At 40.5% G+C, this 19851-nt stretch overlaps 1 protein-coding gene and 1 non-coding gene across 2 annotated transcripts in view; one reads left to right on the top strand and one right to left on the bottom strand.

The window, feature by feature from the left end:
* Positions 1–19851, top strand: part of PPM1H (protein phosphatase, Mg2+/Mn2+ dependent 1H) — a 301104-nt gene that overhangs the window by 131114 nt on the left and 150139 nt on the right. The window contains exon 4 of the mRNA XM_049782757.1: positions 4548–4660. Coding sequence (XP_049638714.1) covers positions 4548–4660 — 113 coding nt within the window. The remainder of the gene's footprint in view (positions 1–4547; positions 4661–19851) is intronic.
* Positions 6495–6598, bottom strand: LOC126023673 (U6 spliceosomal RNA). Its single transcript, XR_007500773.1, has one exon. It is a non-coding gene; the product is annotated as a U6 spliceosomal RNA (small nuclear RNA).

Below are 19851 nucleotides of genomic sequence, written 5' to 3'. Positions count from 1 at the left end.
CCACCCACTGTGTTTTGAGTTGGACACAGCCAAGCGAGTCTCAAAAGTCTGTCCTATATCCTTTTTCATATGGTTCTTGATTCATCGTCACAGTGAAGAAAGTTCCAGAAGCACGATAATTAAAGGTAGAAAACTGGCCATATTTTAATCTGTGAAATTATGGTAGATTGATTCCTTTTACCTAGTAGTAGATGGTTGAAAATAGTGCATAACTTGGCTTTGTTACCAAATAGTGATTTAAAAAAAAAGAAAAAAGATGAATGTAAAGCTCATTATAGTTTATTGTTTCTGATATTTCCAAGAAAACGCCCACTCATTGTAAGTTGTGCATCTTTAGATCTGTATTTGAGCGGTTTGTAACATTTAGTATTTCGAAGTTCCTCCAAAGGAGAATGAACATGTGATTCCACAAATACCCAGCAGGTGGCAGTATTAGGCAGTGCTAGTTTTCATCTTCTCCACTGCCTGACAGATTGGCTTGTTCTCAGAATAAACCAGAAATCAGACCTGGGCACTAAAACCATGCAGAATCTTATTATTTGTGACTGACACTATTAGCGATGTACTCAGAACCATGTTTTAACCCAGCTAGGGGGAGCTGCCAAGTCTTATTGAAGCTTCCCAATATTCTCTCCCTTCTATTGTCTAATACAGCTTTCATTTTGCAACCTGAAATTGGAAAGAAACAAAGAATGATCTGAGAGTTACATCATCCCTGGGACTTTCAAACCAAATTACAACCATCCTGAGCAATAGATGTCTTTCTTGCAGTTCTTCTCTGTTGAACTATCCTCATTTCACACATATCTCTTTTCCCACCATTGTTCCCATCCTTGCTTCTAAACAGAAAAATGAAATCTCTAGTCTTTAAAACAGGGATCTGTTGGATCTATTCTTGATTGCAAGATAAATCTAAATTTAATGCAATATTTAGATAGATAGACACAATACAGGATGAATTCGTCCTGCTAATCAGAACGGAGCTTTGCGAGAGCTGCAGAACTCTTGCTTGAGCAGATAAATCAATTATCTTGTTAATTGACTTTTATGAATCATTTAAATGATTCTGTTAGACCATACTTGAAAACTAATGATACTGTGTGCATGTGTCTTACTTATTAGTTCTTAGAGACCTCTATGTCTAAGATTTTCTCATGGTTAAAATGGGAAGATAGTCCAAATTACTTCTTATTTAACACAAAACAGTACACAGCCCGCCTCCCATGATCTTTTTTTTTTTTTTTACTTTTCCAAATTTGAGTATTTAAGAACCAGTGATACATTTTTATGGACTTTTCTTTTTAATCTACAGTGCGAGAAGCTTAAGTTAATTGGAAAAGTTGAAGATTTTAAGACTCTTGGTAGTTAACTCAAAGTTAATATGTCTTTATTGGCTTCATTTATCATGTTTGATCTGGTAGTAAAAAGAATCACCCAGATGGTCCTTTAATGTTCCCTGGAGTACTGCAGTTTTTTTTTTTTTAAACATCTTTTAAAGAGGAGTGGGTGGTGTAGGAAAAAATAATGTGCTATTTTGGCTTCTCGGGAGGGAAGAGATGAAAGGGTTTATTTTTAGAGTATGTTCTAGTTGTATCTAGTTTTAGAAGAAATGAGCGTACTTAATATTCAGGGTAATGAAGTCTATGGGAAGACAGCCTTAAGTCCTTGTGTCATTAAAGTATGTCTAGCATATGTGTCACTAAAGAGTGTGTGTGTGTGTGTGTGTGTGTGTGAGAGAGAGAGAGAGAGAGAGAGAGAGAGAGAGAGAGAGAGAGAGAGAGAGAGAGACCACACAGATAAGAGGAAAGATTGAAAGTAGGATAGAAAGTAACCAAACTTCCACTCATTATGTGAAATATGCTGCCCAATTCAGCATTCATTATGTTAGGAAGAAGCATAGAAAATGATAGGGAAAAAGAATAAAATCAATTAGAAAAAATACTATTAAGGATAGAAAGATAGTACAGAGGCTTTAAGCTGCTTTCATAGAGCCAATCCCAGTTGATCCCTAGCACCACAAATGGTCCCCTGAGTATAGCTGGGTGTGAACCCCCAACCTAAAAAATAATAACTAAAAAATTTAAACCATATCGTTAATATACTCGCAAGAGAGTAAGTGAGCAAATTTATTGGAATATTTCCTCCACCAAATTAAAGGTAGAAGCCAGGGATGTGGCTCCATGGAAGAGCCTACCTTGCATTTGTCAAGCCCAGTATTCATTTCCTAATCCTACATGAACCCCCAAGCACCAAGTTAGAGTAGCCTCCAAGCACAGCCAGATGAGGCTCAAAAATATAAGCAAAAATTTTTTTTAAATAAGTCGGAGTGGGAAAGAGCCAGCACCTAAATGGCTGGCAGATAGGAACTCTGCTGTAGCGGGAAATCTTTGTGGGGAACACTTGACCTTGATTTTTGGCATAATTAAATAAGTTCACAAATATGTTTTCTGGCAAGATGACATGTGATAACATACCTGTGCAGAGCGAAACCCTCTGAGTGCCTGGGGGTTCACTGAGCCTCAGTGTTGCCCCACATATACCATGCCCAGATTTGATTAAATCAACAGACAGTGGCTAGCTCTGTGCTCTGTTCTGCAGCATGGAGGCTGCTGCAAATTTTTAATCAAAGTCGTCATTCATTTAGACCTTACATGTTCAAAAGAATACTGGATCTGGTTGTCAAAGAGTGGTTTATGTAGCTAGAATAGTTTATCCCACTTTATTAAAAGCTTTATTCTGTAGTCCTGGGGCTAGAGAAATGGTAAGATGCTGCCTTGCATGCAGCCAACCAGGATTCCATTCCCTGTATCTCAGATAGTTCCCCTAACCCTGGTGGGTGACTCTAAAATAAAATAAAAAAAACCATAGTCTTAGATGTAGAATGTAGCAGTTTATATATTCATTTGAGAATATGGGCACCCATCGTAAGATAGAGGTTATATTATTTGTTTCAATACAAAAAATGATGAATAAATTCACCCATTTTTGAGTCTCACCCAGCAGTGTCCAGAACTTTCTCCTAGCTCTACAACTCAGGAATTAGTCCTGGATGGGCACAGGAGACCATCTATGGTGCCAGTGATTAAATCAGGGCCCACTGTGTACAAGGCAAATGCCTTACTGTCTATATTGTCTCTCTGGCCCTAATTCTAGTTTCTTTTTTTTTTTCTTTTTTTGGGGGTGGGGGGCACACCTTGTGACACTCTGGGGCTACTCCTGTCTATGTGCTCAGAAATCACTCCTGGCTTGGTGGACCATATGGGACGCAGGGGATCAAACCTAGGTCCCTCCTGGGTCAACCATGTGCAAGGCAAATGCCCTACTGCTGCGCTATCGCTCTGGCCCCTTAATTCTATTTTCTAAGAATCCCAAAGGTGCCTCAACCTTAGATCATCCCATGGTCCACATGGCCAGCTTCCTCTTCTAGGACCCAAATTTTGTCCTCCCTCCTTCTGTCCTAGTGGTAGACTGTGACTGTTATTTTACGAGCATTCAGTTTATTTTTAACTAACTCAGTGAGGCCCCTGGAACCCTTGCTCTGTCGATGCTGCAGGGTGGGAGTGACAGGTCTCCTAGTAGAGGTGCTGGTCTAGTGTTCATTTTTTTGAAGAAGCTGCATCTATTGGCAGGTCGCAATAGAGGAGAGAGATTTTTAACTAACTCAGTGAGGTCCCAGGAACCCTTGCTCTGTCGATGCTGCAGGGTGGGAGTGACAGGTCTCTCAGTAGAGGTGCTGGTCTAGTGTTCATTTTTTTTGAAGAAGCTGCATCTATTGGCAGGTCGCAATGGAGGAGGAGATCTGGACCAAACTTCAGCGAGGTCCAAAATCAGCAAGTTACTCATTTTCCTGTATTTGAACAGGGAGGTGAATGAGACTGTTATGAAGATAAGAAGCATCTCGAGTGAAGCATTGGGCATAGTGCAGTGCCTAAAACAGGAAGCCTCACTGAGTGGATCTATAACTCTGTATGCCCCTCCTATGAATCACATCTCACAGAAAGAGGGTGTCACATCAGTCTGGAAGCACCTGACTTTGATCAGTACATGGGAGATTGATCCTGCCTGTGTAAAAGGGGAACAATGGCATTCTTTAGCTATGATGGAAATTCCTCATTGGCAGCTTTGGGATTAAATCCCTAATCAGGTCCATGTCCTGATTGGCATTAGCATCTTCTCTGTTGGATTTTGCATGTGACATTCCAGGCAGTCTGTACAAACACTAAATTTCCCATAAATTGTGCTAATTATTAACTACAGCTTTAGTTTTTATTTATTTTTATTTTTCATTCTTGTCTGATCATACCTGTTACCCATTGTTTCCAATCTCTGGCCTGTGAATGGTCTTGAATGATCTCAAAGGAGACAATTTTCTGCCACTATATTCTCCTTAGAAGAGCTTAACAGATGGCAGAAAAGCAAACAACAGTGATGGATTTGTCTCTTCTTTGAACTAAGAGCTTTCAGGACATGTCAGGGAAGTGAGGTGAAGAAAGTCTTGGATAAGTATGTCTGTACAAGAACAGCACTAACTTTGCCTTCTTTTCTAGGACCTCCAGATAGAACATGAGAGGAGTTCATACAACATATCTGGTGGCTGCACAGCCCTCATCGTGGTTTGCCTCTTGGGCAAGCTGTATGTGGCTAATGCCGGTGATAGCAGGTAAGAAACTCAGTAGTTAACTTTTAGTTCTTTCTGATGTCCCCTGAAGGGTTGGAGTGTAATACAGTGGATGGGCATTTGCCTTGCATGGGACAGACTCAGCTTCAATTCCTGGTGTCCAATATGATCCCCTAAGAACTTCCAGGAGTAATCCTGAGTACATAGCCAAGAATAATCCCTGAGCATTATTGGGTATTGACATCCCCCCTCAAAAAAAAAAAAAAAAAAAACACCAGAAAATCAAAAATTTCCAAAGAAAATCTCATGAGACTTTCTGCCTGAAACTTGAATAATCAGAAGTAAAGCTCAAACAATTTTTAAAAAATTAAAAATTAAATAATTAAAAATAAACTTATTTCTACTTGGAGTTAATTATTAAGTATTAAGTTGGTGTTTTGTTTTGATTTGTTTTGTTTTAATCCACCTGAATAGAGATGCATTTAAGAGCAGCCAAGCCATTGGAAGGGAATAAAACCTTCTCCTTGTCCCTAGGAACGGCTCTGGGAAGGCAGATGGACCTAGGAAGCAAGTAGTTTACTCCTTCAGAACCTGTTCTCTAGTGACAGTTTTTCAGGGGCCTAACTCATAGCGCTGAGAACTGGGGAGGAAAGTGATTTGAATGAAGAGTGCTTAGTGGATATTCAGAATGGCTACCCAGCTGTTTCCACTGCTCCCTGACTTCACAGTGGTCCTTCCCAGGAACTCCAGAGTGTCACCTTTCCACCCTTACAGGCGGCAGTCTCTTCTAGGTTCATTCAGCCTGGAGAGTTTGGCTTTCCCCCAGCTCTCCAACATTGCCAGGAACAATACATATAACCATCTATTACTTGAGTTACTTGTGTGTATTCATTTTTCTCATTTTAATTAGGATATTATAATATATAAGTATGGATGCCAAGCCCAGTGACACTTGGAAGCTACTTCCAGCTTTGTGCTTGGGGGTTGTTCCCTGAGGTACTCAGGGCACTATGTGGTGCTAGGTATAGTCCAGGTCTCCATCATGCAAAGCATGAGCTCAGCCTATTGAGCTCTCCCTGGTTTTTAGGGGATTTTTAAATTATGGATTTAATGAAAATATGTTTTCATGTTTACAGAATATTTTTTCTATGCCTGGACCTTTGGCCAGAGACTGATTCTGTATTTTGAAAGCAGTTGAAATCCTGACTAAGTATAGCCCCCTCTACCACCACCACCACCCCCAGGATGTGTGCTTTTCCCCACTGGTGATTGGGGCTGTGGGTGCTCATCCTTTGTCCTAGATCAAATGCCCCTTCTCAGCATGCCTGCTTCCTCCACCTTCTTGGGGCCTGCCCCACTCCCTCCCCGTTTCTGTCCCCAGAGAGTTGTGGTTTCATCTCGTACCTGGAGAATCACACCCAGAGGGTAAGCAAGCCATGACTTGTTCTATATTTTACTTGGATTATCAACACTGGGCTCTTAGAGCCAAGGGCATGTGCTTTACCATTGTTTGCTTTCCAAACTCTGGATAAGGAGGTGGCTGCAACCTCTGCTTAAGGCTGACCCGATTCATGCCCCAGTCCCCTCTTCTCTGAGGAACCTAAACTCAGGAGGTGACCCAGCTTTCTTGTGCAGAATTTCTCTGAGGTTGGTTTCCCCTATTGAGCAACTCCTCACCCTATCTCTCCACTCATGGTTTCACAGCTGCTTAGCCAGGTCAGCTCCTAACCCTCTTTCTGCTGAGCACGGGCTAGTCGTCCTAGCAGCATTGGGGTGAAGTGGAGCTCTTATGCCTAAAAAAGAGAAAGTGTCAGATTCCAGAACATATCTCCACTTCCTCTTCTATAAAAATAGTAGAATTGAACTAAAAAGTCTCTAAAATGTCTAAAATCTCTAAGATTATTCTATCCTTGTGCAGGGGCCATGCTAATCTTCTTTGTATCATTCTAATTTAAGTATATGTGCTGTTGAAGCGAGTACTTAAGATTATTCTATAAGGAGTCACACACTCTAGGAAAAGTGAAGTGTAAAAAGACGTATCTGGAGGCTATTTATCTTAGGTAATGTTGATTTTGAAAATGTTGATAAGTGAGGTGCCAGCTCTCTGAATGTCCACCTCTGTGTTATTTTTTACATGTTACTTCCAATTTGAAAATTCCAGTGAGTACATGCTTATGACACTTAACTCAGCAGCAAAGCCCCTACCCAGTCCTATGATTAAATGGCATCACTGTGACCGAATAAGTCTCTAATGGTATTTTTGAACCCCCCCAATGATATTTATAGTGTCTGGCACCAGTGTTCAGGTAGATATTTGAAAGTTATGACCAATATAAACTTAGGGATAGTTTGAATATCAAGTGAGGGGGGGCAGGGTTACGTCAGCATTCTCAGGCTCAGCCATGCTTGGAATCTACTAGCTACACCTTTCAGTGCTGGGGGAATCAAACTCGGGGCCTGATACGTGCAAGGCATATGTTCGTCTACTTGAGCTCCAAATCTGGGGTCATGTGGCTAACTGATTGGGTTCTCTTGCTCCAAATGACCATGAATATGGCTTGGTGTTTGCATGTATTATTTGAAGGCTAACTTACAGGACATACTTACTAAAATGTTCTTTTTGGCTCTCAAATGAAAAATAGATAATACAGTCCAAACAGGTCATTGTGTAGTTCACATACTAACATTTTATTGGTATCTATGTTTGTGAGAATATTCAGTTTTTCCCCAAGAAATGACAACTAACAGCTTAAATAAAAATGTAGGCCCATTATCACCTATGGACGAGTACTCAAAATCTGACAACTCAATTTGAACCAATGCTTAGAGCTGATAAAAGATTCTAGCACTAGGGCCCTGATTAATTAAGTGATAATGTTTTTAATTGTCAGATGTAGGCTATCCAGTGTTTACTTGAAATATTGACAGTTTCCAGAAAGCAAGTCTTTGTATGAAAACCCCATACTAGTTCATAATCAGAAAAGCTTTGTGCTAGCTTGATTTTTAACATTGCTAGTGATCAGAAACCATTGTTGAAGTCATTTAAGAGAGTGTTGAGTCATCTGGTTTACCATCAAGTGTACTCGTACTTGGGTTTTGGATTCAGGAGATGCTGCCTGATTTTGTAGCTTATGGTCAGTGCCCCCATCCCCACCCACCATAGGACAGTCCATAGGGATGCCTGACCATAGAGCCAGAGACTGGGACAAAAGTGCCTTTCTCTCTTCAGCTAGAGAATCACATGTTGAAACTACTTACTGCATGCTAGCTACTCCTTTTTTCCCAAGCAGAGACAGCCAGCTCAACACCTAGGGAAACATAAGAGACTCGGAAAGGAGCAGATGGTGGGCGGATTTTCACTTCAAGCAAAAATGAACCAGTTGCATGCAAATGTCATGCAAAGCAATATGCAAACTCTCACCCATTGTGTTTGAGTCATCTACTCCTCTGGGCTCTGAGCAATTCTTTAGGGGAAGAAATTGCTTTGACTCCATTTTAGAAGGTAATTTCGTTTTATTTCTAGAGAGCTAGGGCAACTCTGAGGCAAAGTCTCTACTGCTGATTTCAAACAATGTCTAAAGGTTTGGCAACTCCATCTAGGTGAACTGATTTAGATTAAAGAAAGCCAATTAAGATTTGTTAAATTTGTGATTCTACTCATACCTGATTTACAGTAATAGCAGCAATAAGACAGCTAATAAGTGCTTGGCACATGTTAAATACTCGAACAGAGAGTAACAATTAGCATTGAGATAGTGAGACACAGGCATTAAGGTTAATACCAGATGAATGTATCAAGGCACATAGAGGGGAAATGGTTCACCCACATCCCCACAGCTACACAGATGCAAGACCACTTCCTAATGACAGAAAGACAGCTTCATGCTGTCAGTCAACTTGAGTACCTGGGCTGACCACCCTCAACCCCTGTGCTAGGATTCACAGGAGTTTTTCTGGCTTGGCTTGTTTGCATTTTAATATCTCTAAAGTGAAGATTGGCCAAAGCACATTTTACTCTTGTCTATCTGTATGTGATAGATGACCAACCTCATCATCAGTGATGACTTTGATTTCGCCTCTAATGGTTTTTGAGTGTAGTTGAGTGTATGGTTGCCCTTGGAGACTATTTTTGTTTTATTGGGGGACCATGCCCAGTGATGCTCAGGAATTACTCCTGACTCTGCTCTCACGAATCACTCTTGGGGTGCTCAACAGACCATATGAGATGCCAGGGATAGAACCTACATAGGCCCTATGGAAGGTAAGCAGCCTACCTGTTGTGCTATCTCTCCAGCCCCAGCAGGTTATTTTAAATTTAAAGTGCTATAGATCACATACTTCTCATATAGAGGTTCTAAATTCTATCCCCCAAACTCTGAGCTCTCTACCCCAGCACTTGAGTAGCCCCAGGCAGCACATCCCAGTGTGGTTAGGAGTAGCCCCCATAAAAGAAAGAAAAGATGAGAGTGGAATTACTACCCCAAGCCAAGGACTCCAGATATGAGGCCAGTGAAAATTCTGTGGGTTTGCCTTGGGAATTACCAATTAAAAATAACGGGGCTAGAGAGAGAGAACAGTGGTAGCACGTTTGCCTTGCAAGCGCTGACCCAGGACCAATGGTGGTTCGAATCCCGGCATCCCATATGGTCCTCCATGCCTGCCAGGAGTGATTTCTGAGCAGAGAGCCAGGAGTAACCCCTAAGCATCGCCAGGTGTAACCCAAAAACCTAAATAAATTAATTAATTAATTAATTAATAAACTTGAGTATTTTCTGCCTCTGCTGTATGAACAAGTATAAATGTTATCACAATAAACTCCAACCTCAAGTCACTGCAGTCATGATGTCTTTGGCAGTAAGTGTCACATAGACTATTTCAAAATAAGCCCATACTCTTACCCTGGGAGTTGCAGGATCATCTTTCCATTTCTAAAGATCCTCCCATATCCCACCAGGATCAGATATCTTCACAGCAGTTCTGAATCCCAGAAACAAAGAAGCATCTCACAAATTGTCTTAAAATGCAGCCTGGAAGTTCAAGTGGGGGGAGTTGCATCCACTTCTCATCACTCTTTTATTATTTAGGAGGACCCTGTTTTAGGCAAAAGCTTCTAGATCATCAATTCAAAAGCAAATCCCTTTGGTGTGTCTGAATTTTCTTGAGGCAAGGTGTTGGAGATTAAACAAGACTTCTCTTATTGCTGTTCAAAGCCACTTCCATGTCTGTGGGTCTCCTCTGTCTGGCTCCTCCCTTTCACTCATGTTAAAGTAAAGAACCCTCAGGAGCATGAGGAATTTGCCATTGTTTTTCTCATTCTAGGGCTAAGCAACTCACTGCTCATCAGTGCTTCAGCACTTCAAGAACAGCCTTGCTTCGAGTTCACAAACATATTTGATCATCTTCCCTGGACTGCATTAAGTTCCCTACCCATCTCAGTTTCTTTGACAGTATCTGAAAAATACTATAGAGAGAAACCAAAAGAAATCACTGTTCTGTGCTGTGAAATGGAATTGCTGGGCTAGGCAGGTGATTCAAAGGACTGGAGGCATGCTCTCAGTTCCTGGCACTTTTCCCCACAGTGGCCACCAGGCATCCTCAAGTGTGAATCAAAACCAAAAACTCAATAGTAGGGGTTTTCCCCTATATGCACACCTCCTCTGTTAATACTTGCGTAATCCCTTTAGCCACACCCATGAACTACAGAAGGAAAGTGCAAAAAGAAAATTTGTGAATTGATCACCACTCTACCCAAGGACAGAGACCAGAGACCAAATTGTTGGCTCAGTACAGCCTTTGCTTTCCTATTGAGCTCTTACCCCCACCTCCTTTCTCTTCCCAAAGAGCACATCAGAAGCCCTTTCTCCCTCTAAACTTCTTTTCTATCTACTCCCTCACCTCAGAATTTTTTTTTTTTTTTGGATCACACCCGGCGTTGCTCAGGGGTTACTCCTGGCTGTCTGCTCAGAAATAGCTCCTGGCAGGCACGGGGGACCATATGGGACACCGGGATTCGAACCAACCACGTTTGGTCCTGGATCGGCTGCTTGCAAGGCAAACACCGCTGTGCTATCTCTCCGGGCCCACCTCAGAATTTTTTCAAACTTCTCACTCATATCCCAGCCATGAATTCTAAGCTCTATCTGCACTCTTTCTCCAGCCCTGCAAGTTGTCTTTGTAAGAACTTCTTTGACTGTTCGCTTATTACTGAACTGGACTGGGCAATCTCACAGAAGTGGAATTTTTATACTTATAAATTAATCATGAGATGTACTGTGGTGAAGAAAGCAGCCTTATCGATCCCTGGCTGCTGGGATGGAATCAGACAGGAATTTGCTAGTGGAGTATCAGCTCAAAGGTTGTATCATGGCCATAATGACCCAGCAAGATTTTAGGAGCCTAATTTACTTACTTGCTGATCATGTTCCTTTTCTAGGAGCTCCTTTAGTTGCTGGAAAAGGAGGCTAACCCTAACAAGGTACTTCTTAAATATAGTCCACGTGCCTTGTTGAGTAAGGGGCACAGAACCCAACTTATCAATGGCATGTTTCTTAAAGATTTATTTAAGTGAACTCTTACTTAAAGATGTGCAGTCTGATCGGTGTGATATAGATACTAAAATCTAATGTCTTCATAGCTGTAGCCTTTCAAGATAAGGCGAGAAATAGCTGATATTTTTTGTCTGCTTACTCATCTCTGCACTATTTTTAGGTGGTAAGGTTGGCCCGAATCATTTCACTGTCCTCACAACAGTTCTAGGGGATATACTATTATAATAATCCCACTAGAAAGTCTCTCTTACAGAACACAATTCCACAGATGTATAAATGTGTCAGAACCTTTCTATAAGAAGCTGAAGTGGTAAAAAGATGTAAAGACATGTTTGAAGGTTGAGGAAAAGTCTATGGAAGTAAAGTTCTTTTGCCAGCCACATGGAAAGGGGACTGGTGTTGGTTTAAGATCTTTAGGTATAGAGCCCGTAGAGATAGCACAGCGGTGTTTGCCTTGCAAGCAGCCGATCCAGGACCAAAGGTGGTTGGTTCGAATTCCGGTGGCCCATATGGTTCCCCGTGTCTGCCAGGAGCAGACAGCCAGGAGTAACCCCTGAGCACTGCCGGGTGTGACCCAAAAACTAAAAAAAAAAAAAAAAAAAAAGATCTTTAGGTATTTGTTAAATAAAGGATGGGAGAGAAGTAAGGCCACCCTTCATGAATCTAGGACAAAGAGAATACACGGGAAGACAGAGGAGCTGGCTCAGAGCTGTGCTCTAGTCTGGTCATCTAGTGCAGATGTAATGTAAGATGAGCATTAGAGCTCATAACACTGGACCAGATCTCTGGGTCCTGCCCAGGATGTCTGCTGCTTTTGTTGTCACCCACATTGTGAGCTCTGTGACTACTGTCTGAAGAAGCACAGTGTCACTCCTGCCAGCTTCCAGCTTTCTCTGAAGGGAAATACTGCGTATCAACTCTATAAGCCAGCAAGCAAGAATGTCCTTCTCAGGAATTTGATTTCCCAAGCTTTCTCCTTACTATTATCTGTGTTGAAGAGGGTCTCCAAAATATTGTTATTTTTGATTTTCCTTCCTTTTCTCTGAGTTTGATGATGTCATGGTTTATAAAAGGGAAAGTAAACACATGTCCGTGCTGTATGATAACATGACAGTGTGACAATAGTAGATCTCTCCAGTTCACTGACCTAGAGAAACAGCGGCTTGTTTTGTAGTTCCACCTTGGATATAGGAAGCTGTCTTGTCTTTACCACTTGGCTGTCACGGGGACATTTTTTGGTCAGGCAGCAGGAAGGAACAGGAATACAAAGGAGCACACAGAAATGGCTCTCATGGATCTAAGGGGTCCATCACATATGATATGCATTTCATTGGCTGCATTCTGGTTCAGAAGCATCTTTAGAATCAGGAAAGGCTGCTTGGAAATGCCATCTAAGTTGTACTCCAGACCTGAGGGATTGTATTTGCTCAACATTTGGCCTGTGCTGCCCCCAGTGGACTTTGGGAAGGGAATTTGTGTTAGGTTCAGTTAATTAGTGATGGTAACCAATGTGCTTTCTTTTTTAATCTCTCATGGAGCTAATACAACTATACCCTAGATGTCTTTGTCTTATTGTTTAAGTCAGACACCAATTATCTCTTTACTTAGTTTAATTTTGTCACTTTATTTTAAAAGAAATGTAGTAAGTTGAGCATAAATGATCAGACAGTAAAGATAGTAAAGAAGTAGTCACCATGATCATAGAAATAGTCACTGTGGTCTACTGTATTCTTAAGACCACATTTGGGTAATGGAAAAAAACTAACACAAATGTTAGACCCTAATCAACTTGAAAACACATTCATCATAGAATGCAGTTATTTACTTCATACTAAAAAAGAAAGATGATATTAACCAAGAATGGTATCATAATACTATTGTTTTATGATTTTATACTTTTTTCAGTAATTTTTATTGTGACCAAAGTGATATACAGATCTTTCACAGTAATATTTTAGGTACATAGTGACATTGAATCAGGGGAATTACCACCACCAGTGTTTGTCCTCCACCCTGTTCTAGCATGCATTCCATATCCTCCTTCTGGCCCCAGGGCTGCTAATATAAGTGGTCCTCTCTGTGTCTAGCTTGTTGTAGATTGGGTATCGATTCTGTTGTCTTTGGCTTTAGATTTGGTGTTTAAGTCTGATCATTTTTTTTTAATTTCTATTCAGTGTTCATACAACTGTTTGGTCTTGGTATCATCTATTTTTTTTCCTTCAATTTATGAGGCAGAACAAGATAATTCAGGTTATGTGGTTCTGTTTGAGAAGAAAAGGAAAAAAAATAGAAAAAAAAAGAAAAGAAGAAAAGAAAGGAAAGAAAATAAACAAAAATAAACAAAAAACAAAAAGCAAACAAACAAAACGAAGGAGTCTATATAGAGGTTATAAATATCAATTTAAAAGAAGAAAGGGAAAAAAATAGAAACATGACAAAAAGATAAAAAAAGAAACAAAAAAACAAAACTACAGTGATAATAATAACAACAAAATCAAACAAACAAAAACAACCAGTGACTACAAAGAAAGCACCACAGCAATAGAGACAACTACCAAACAATAATCACGAGCACAAGAGAGAGAGAGAGAAATTGTGCTTTTTTATTTTTATTTATTTTTTTTTTTTGCACAGACAGTAAATATTGGGGAGATTAGAAAGGGAGTTCCCTTGGCCTAAGAGATACAGGGTTTCTCCACCCTTGAAGCATACTGTCATGGGAATAACTTCAGGCTCCATATATGCTCTTTTTCACGCCACCAGGTCTTTTTATGGTGCCAGTGATTTTACACTTTTATTAAAACTGATGCTACAATCTCAACTTTGCTCCACTGCAATCAGTTTTAAAAGTGTCATTCGTAGGTTAGAGATTTTGTTATGGCACACCAGTTCGGTGGTTTTGTTTTCTTTTAAGTATTGTTAGTGGTGGTTTTGTTGTTTTGTTTTGTGCCAGGGATCAAACATACTCCCTAGTACTATGAACCTAGTGCCATCACCACTCACCCTCCAGCTATATTCCCTTGGTTGATTTTCAGAGTTTAGAAATGCTAGTGCAGTGAAGTTTTGTCTCTTATCCACTAACCTCCAGGCCACTTTCAAATTGCTGTTTGGGGGTATGTTTTTCCTGTGAGCATATTTCCTCTCTGACATCATCCTTAATAGAGTTGAAACAATTATTATAGATGGATCATTTATAAATACATCTCCATCATACATTTATAGTAAGCTCATATATTCATTATGTTTTTATTATACTCACAATTCCAATGCTAAGAGCTAAGCTGACTACAATTTCATGGGAAAAGAGACTTCCACAAATATTTGATTGTCAGTTGTGAGCCAGACGACTATTGGCAAAATCTCACAGACTAGGTCGCACTTGCAATATAACTGGGCAGCAGATAAAAGCATAGGCTTTCCTGAACGGAGGCTCCTTGGGGTGAGGGTGGGCGAGCTCTAGCACATAGATTCTTGTATTTTTTGGCATTGGAATGACATTGACAGTCTACAGTTCTGTGTGAATGTTGCTGGATTTGGCCCAAAATTTATTGCCCTGAGTTCTGTGGGTGAAACCCCTTATTGTATCATGCCATAGTCTTGTGATTATGGTTGAAAATGTCACTTAAATAGATGGCGGGGTCATTTTGTGGCACAAATATTTTTGGACATTGTTTGGGTATCATCTGTAGGTTTCACAAACCCGTCACCAGTGGGAGCTACATGAAGTCTCATTTCCTGTTGGAGTGATGATAGTCACTACACCTTTCTTTCTGGAGTGTGCTGTTGTTAACAGATGGTTAGCTTCCTTCAGGGTGGCACCAGCTAGGCAGGTCATCTTCAAATTTGTCTTCTATGGTGTGAGCCAGCAACACTCTCCAGATCCAAAGGTGGTTTCACTAATGATAGCAGGAAGGGAGAAAAGCCCCTGGAAGTGCACCCAGGTTAGGGGAGAGGAAATGAGATAATTAGGTTTGCAAAAGAAACTAGGCTTTGCCCCTCCAGAAAATTCTTCTTTAGAGACGAAACTGGTCTGGGTTGCCCTGCAGACCAGAGAATTAGTGTGCCAAGCACTTGTGTGTGACACATTCATTCATTCACCAAATGTGTCACACTGGGCACTGAGATCACAACCATGAACAAAATGTTCTACTTTTATAGAATAGTCAATAAAGACTAATTAGAAAAGAGCAGTAAAGTAAACCAAGTAAGTAAGTGAGCTGCTATATTACTGAAGGGTGATGATTGCCAAAGAGAGAAACAAGCCCTTGAGTATGGTGGGGCTGGAGAAATAGTACAGTGGGTAAGGTAGTAAGTGGCCTTGCATGTGGCCAATCTGGGTTCGATCCTCAGCACTTCATATGGTTCTCCTGAACCCAAAACTGAAAAGTTTTCCTGTAAGATCAGCAATAAGGCAAATATTCCTATTCTCACCATTGCTATTTAATATAATGTCTGATCTAACAAGACCAATTAGACAAGTATATAAAATGTAATCACATTGTAAAGTGATCAAAGTACAGTTTGTATATGGTGTGATAATATGCATAGAAAACCCCCAAACTGCCAGTGAAAAGCTATTAGAAATAATAAAGACCATAAAGACAGACCTCAAAAATTTTACATTAAAAAACTTTTTGTAATCTATTGAAATAATGAACACAAAGAGAAATCAGAATATACCATTTGTAATTACATCAAAGATAAGTAAATACCACTGGAATAAATTTAACCTAGGTGAAAAACCTGTGCCCCCCAAATGTTGGAATAAACAGAAAGCACAAAAAAAATTTTAAAAAACTATGTTAATGGATTAGAAAAATAACATAAGTAAAATGGCAATATTACCTAAAGCAATATAAGATTCAATACAGTACCAATCAAATTGCCAGTATCATTCTTCACAAAAAAAATAAATAAATAAGATTAAGGAATTTAGTGGGAATTACATACAACTCCAAAAAGTAAAATTGTCCCTGAGCAAAAGAGCAAAGAGGAAAATATACTATCTGTTTCAAACTATATTAAAAGCTATAGTAGCCAAAACAGCATGGTATTGAACTAAAAATATGTATATAGATCAGTGGACAAACTTGAGATCCCCAAAATAAAGGCATTCATATATTGTAAAATCACCTCACTCGCCTTACCCCAGGTGAACAAGCCTGAATTAGGTCATGCATGATATAATCCAAAACAGGCTGAGGGTTAAACATGTGTAGTCTGGCAGTCTTCTGCCTCAGATGAAGAGCCAGCTGCCTGCCAGAACTGCTATTTATATTGAGTGCAGAGACCACTCCTGGGTGGGGCAATAACAGATAGCTCAGGCTATCCCAAAGCCAGTCCCACCCAGGTTTACAAGTAAGACAATCTCTGTTTTGGGGTAAATCCAAATTGTAAACAGTTAGGGTCCAGAAAGCGAAGGACGAGACCACACAAATTGGAGTAAAGTTTAAACTTTATTCTGCCTGCCAACAGCTCCTAACTGATGGGCCTGGCCTCACTCCCTTGAGAAATGAAAAACCCTGCCCAAGGTCACAAATGGGATTATTATATAGGATAGGGATATAGGGTGGTTCTAGCTTTCTCATGATCCTTAAAATGATCTGCTGTCATCTAGGGATATCTTCCCATTGCAACCTTTTGTCCCTTCCAGATAGGTTACCTGATATGGCCAGGTGGCTTGGGGAGGTGCCAATGGAAATAGGCTTGTGAAGCCTCAGCATGTGGCCTATACCATGTGGTCCTTACAAAATGGTGCCTCTCCCTGCTCAGAACCTAAGAAAAAGCCTGCCATGTGGCTTTTAAAAAATGGCGTTCCTCCTTGTTCAGAATTCAGGTCCCAACATAAACAAACATATAAAGGAACCAGGGAGGATCTTTGTTTTAGGTAAAATAAAGTGTAACTTAACAATATATGGAAAACTGATTTATAATAAAGGAGCCACAACCTTAATAGTGGTATAATATTGGTGTTAGGGAGCCTAGACAGCCACTCAGAAAAGGCTAGTAAGCCTCTCTAAATCCATATACAAGCGTTACTTCAAAATAGAGCAAAGACTTGGATATGAGAACCTAAAAGAGAACATAAGTGACAAACTCCTTAACATCAGCCTTAGAGATGTGTTTGGTGTCTGGACTTAACAGCTAGAGAAAGCAAGAGCAAAATTAAGACAGTACGACAAAAAAAAACTTATGCCTAGGGCCTCGAAGGTAGCTCAGAAGGCTAGTGTGCATGCTTTGGGTACAAGTACCTCCTTTCTTCAGCACCAGCAGTGGAGGCAACCTTGAGCATATAGCCTGAGACCATGGGGTAGGGTATTGTGAGTGAAACTAGTTAAGACCTAAACAAAGGTGTTCCCCCAACTTTCTCTTCCCAGTAACCTCTTCCTTTGATATGTAAAAGTTAATTTTTTGTTTCTCTAGAGCTTCCCCCTCCTGGTATGGGGAAATTGGTTTGAATAAAGAAAGGAGTTCTGGCTTTGACTGGGGCAGAGTCGGCAAGAGGCAGAGAGACCACGAAGTGAAAGGCAGACTGACTCCAATGAATCTTTTCCTAACTGCTAGGTGAATTATTTCTCCATTGCTACACTGCTTTATCAGACCCGTCCTCCTAAGGGGTTAGGAACACGACAGTCTAGGGCAGTCTCACCACTCATATATTTTTATTTTACAGGGTGTAACCCCCAAAACAAAACAAAAAGACCTCCAGATAATCAGAAACACATCAAAATGAGAAGGGAGCTTTGTGAATAGAAGATATTTGCACAGCTAATGGCTCAACAAAAGGTTCAGATTCAGATTATATAAACAAACCCAATAGTGAAAATAGTAATAGCTCAATTAGAAAACTGTTAGAAAATCTGAATAGATAGATCTTGTAAGAGGCCCTAAGGAAAGGGACCTGAGAGAGAGTGCAGTAGCAGGACATTTGCCATGCACACAGCCAACCCAGATTTGATCCCTGGCACCCCTTATGGTCCCCAGGCACCAATAGAAGTGATCCCTCATCACAGAGCCAGGAGTAAGCCCTAAGCAATGGTGGATGTGGCTCCAGAACCAAAAACACGATAGCTAATTGGCACGTGAAAAATTGTTCATTATCTCGTATTAGAGAAATGCAGTCAGTCATAAATGAGGACATCCCCCTCACACCCATGAAAATGACTATTCTTGCAAAGATGAACTGTTGGGAGGATGTAGCAAGAAGGGAGGCCTTCTTATACACCCTAGGTTGGAATATAAGTTAATGCAGCTGTTGTGGAAGACAGTATGGAGATTCCTGAGAAAATTAAAAATAGAAATTGCATGTAATCTAGTTATTCCACTTTGCATATTTATTTTTGAAATACACAAACATCCATTTGAGAAGATGTTTTTACCCCTGTGTTTATTGCGGCATTATGCTCAATAGCCAAGAACTGCAACAACCTAAATGCCCTTCTACTGATGAGTAAAGAAGATGTGGTCTATAAACACAATGGAATACTATTTGGCTATTAAAAAAAATAGATGAAATGTTGCCATTTGCAGCAGCATAGATGGACCTAGAGGGTATTATGCTTAGTGAAATAAGCCAGAAGGAGAAAGACAAACACCATATGATTCCACTCACATGTAGTAAATGGAGAAAACAGACAGATGAGCCAAATAAAACAAAAATAAACTTTTCGATTATAAGACCAATTAGTGGTTGGTTACCAGAAGGGAAGGGAAAAAGAGGGTGTTAAATTGGGACAAAGGGAACAATTGTGTGGTGGAGGATGGAGTTGGTCTTCAGTGGGGAACTCATGCGTGGATACCCATGCTGGCTTCCAGCAAAGCACACCTGAAAGCTAATAATGTTATAATGCAGTTTCACTTCAGTTGGAAAAAGTTTTTAAACCAGAATCCCTGAAACATTGAGGTGAGCATTTCCAAAGCACAGATGTCTGACTTTGTCTTTGATTCTCTTGATGAGATAGTCATCAAGGGAGTATAAGCAGAAGCCCAGCGCCAGGAAGCAACCCGCAACCCAGTCCAAAGGCTGAAAAATCCGTATCACATTCTGATGCAACTCAGAATTTCCTTTATGGAAAACCAGTGGCCTTAATTTCTTAAGATCTTGTTAACTGATCTTGAAGGTGTCTTCCAGTTGTGGCATCCAATGACTATAGAGCAGCATTTAATCAGAGACTGCAACCAGCTCAGCTCCTTGGATACCCCCTGCCTCCACCCCTTACTGTCCCTTTCTCCCTTTTCTAATTTGATGCCAGAGCATCCTTAAGATGCCCCAAATCAGGAAACCAGAGGTTTTCAGTTGCCGCACCTGCCATCATTTTTTGTTTGTTTTTGAGCCCAACCCTGCAAGGCTCAGAACTTGCTCTGGAATCACTCCTAAAAGTGCTTGGGGGACCATATGCAGGGAATAAATGCAGGTCAACCACATGCAAGGCAAGAGCCTTAACCATTGTACTATCACTCTCATTAGGTTACCAGGTCACCCTCGTGTGCTGCATGAAACTCCATTGAAACTATTATGCTGAGTGAAATAAGTCAGAGGGAGAGAGATGGACACAGAAGAGTCTCACTCATCTATGGGATTTAAGAAAAATAAAAGACATCATTGTAGTAATACACAGAAACAATAGAGATGAGGGCTGGAAGGACCGGCCCACAATATGAAGCTCACCATAGAGTCGTGAGTGC

The sequence above is a fragment of the Suncus etruscus genome, chromosome 11 (genome assembly GCF_024139225.1).
Source record: "Suncus etruscus isolate mSunEtr1 chromosome 11, mSunEtr1.pri.cur, whole genome shotgun sequence".
Taxonomy (NCBI): Eukaryota; Metazoa; Chordata; class Mammalia; order Eulipotyphla; family Soricidae; genus Suncus; species Suncus etruscus.
The sequence above is the reverse complement of the archived record's forward strand: the minus strand, read 5'-3'. Positions and strand labels throughout refer to the sequence as shown.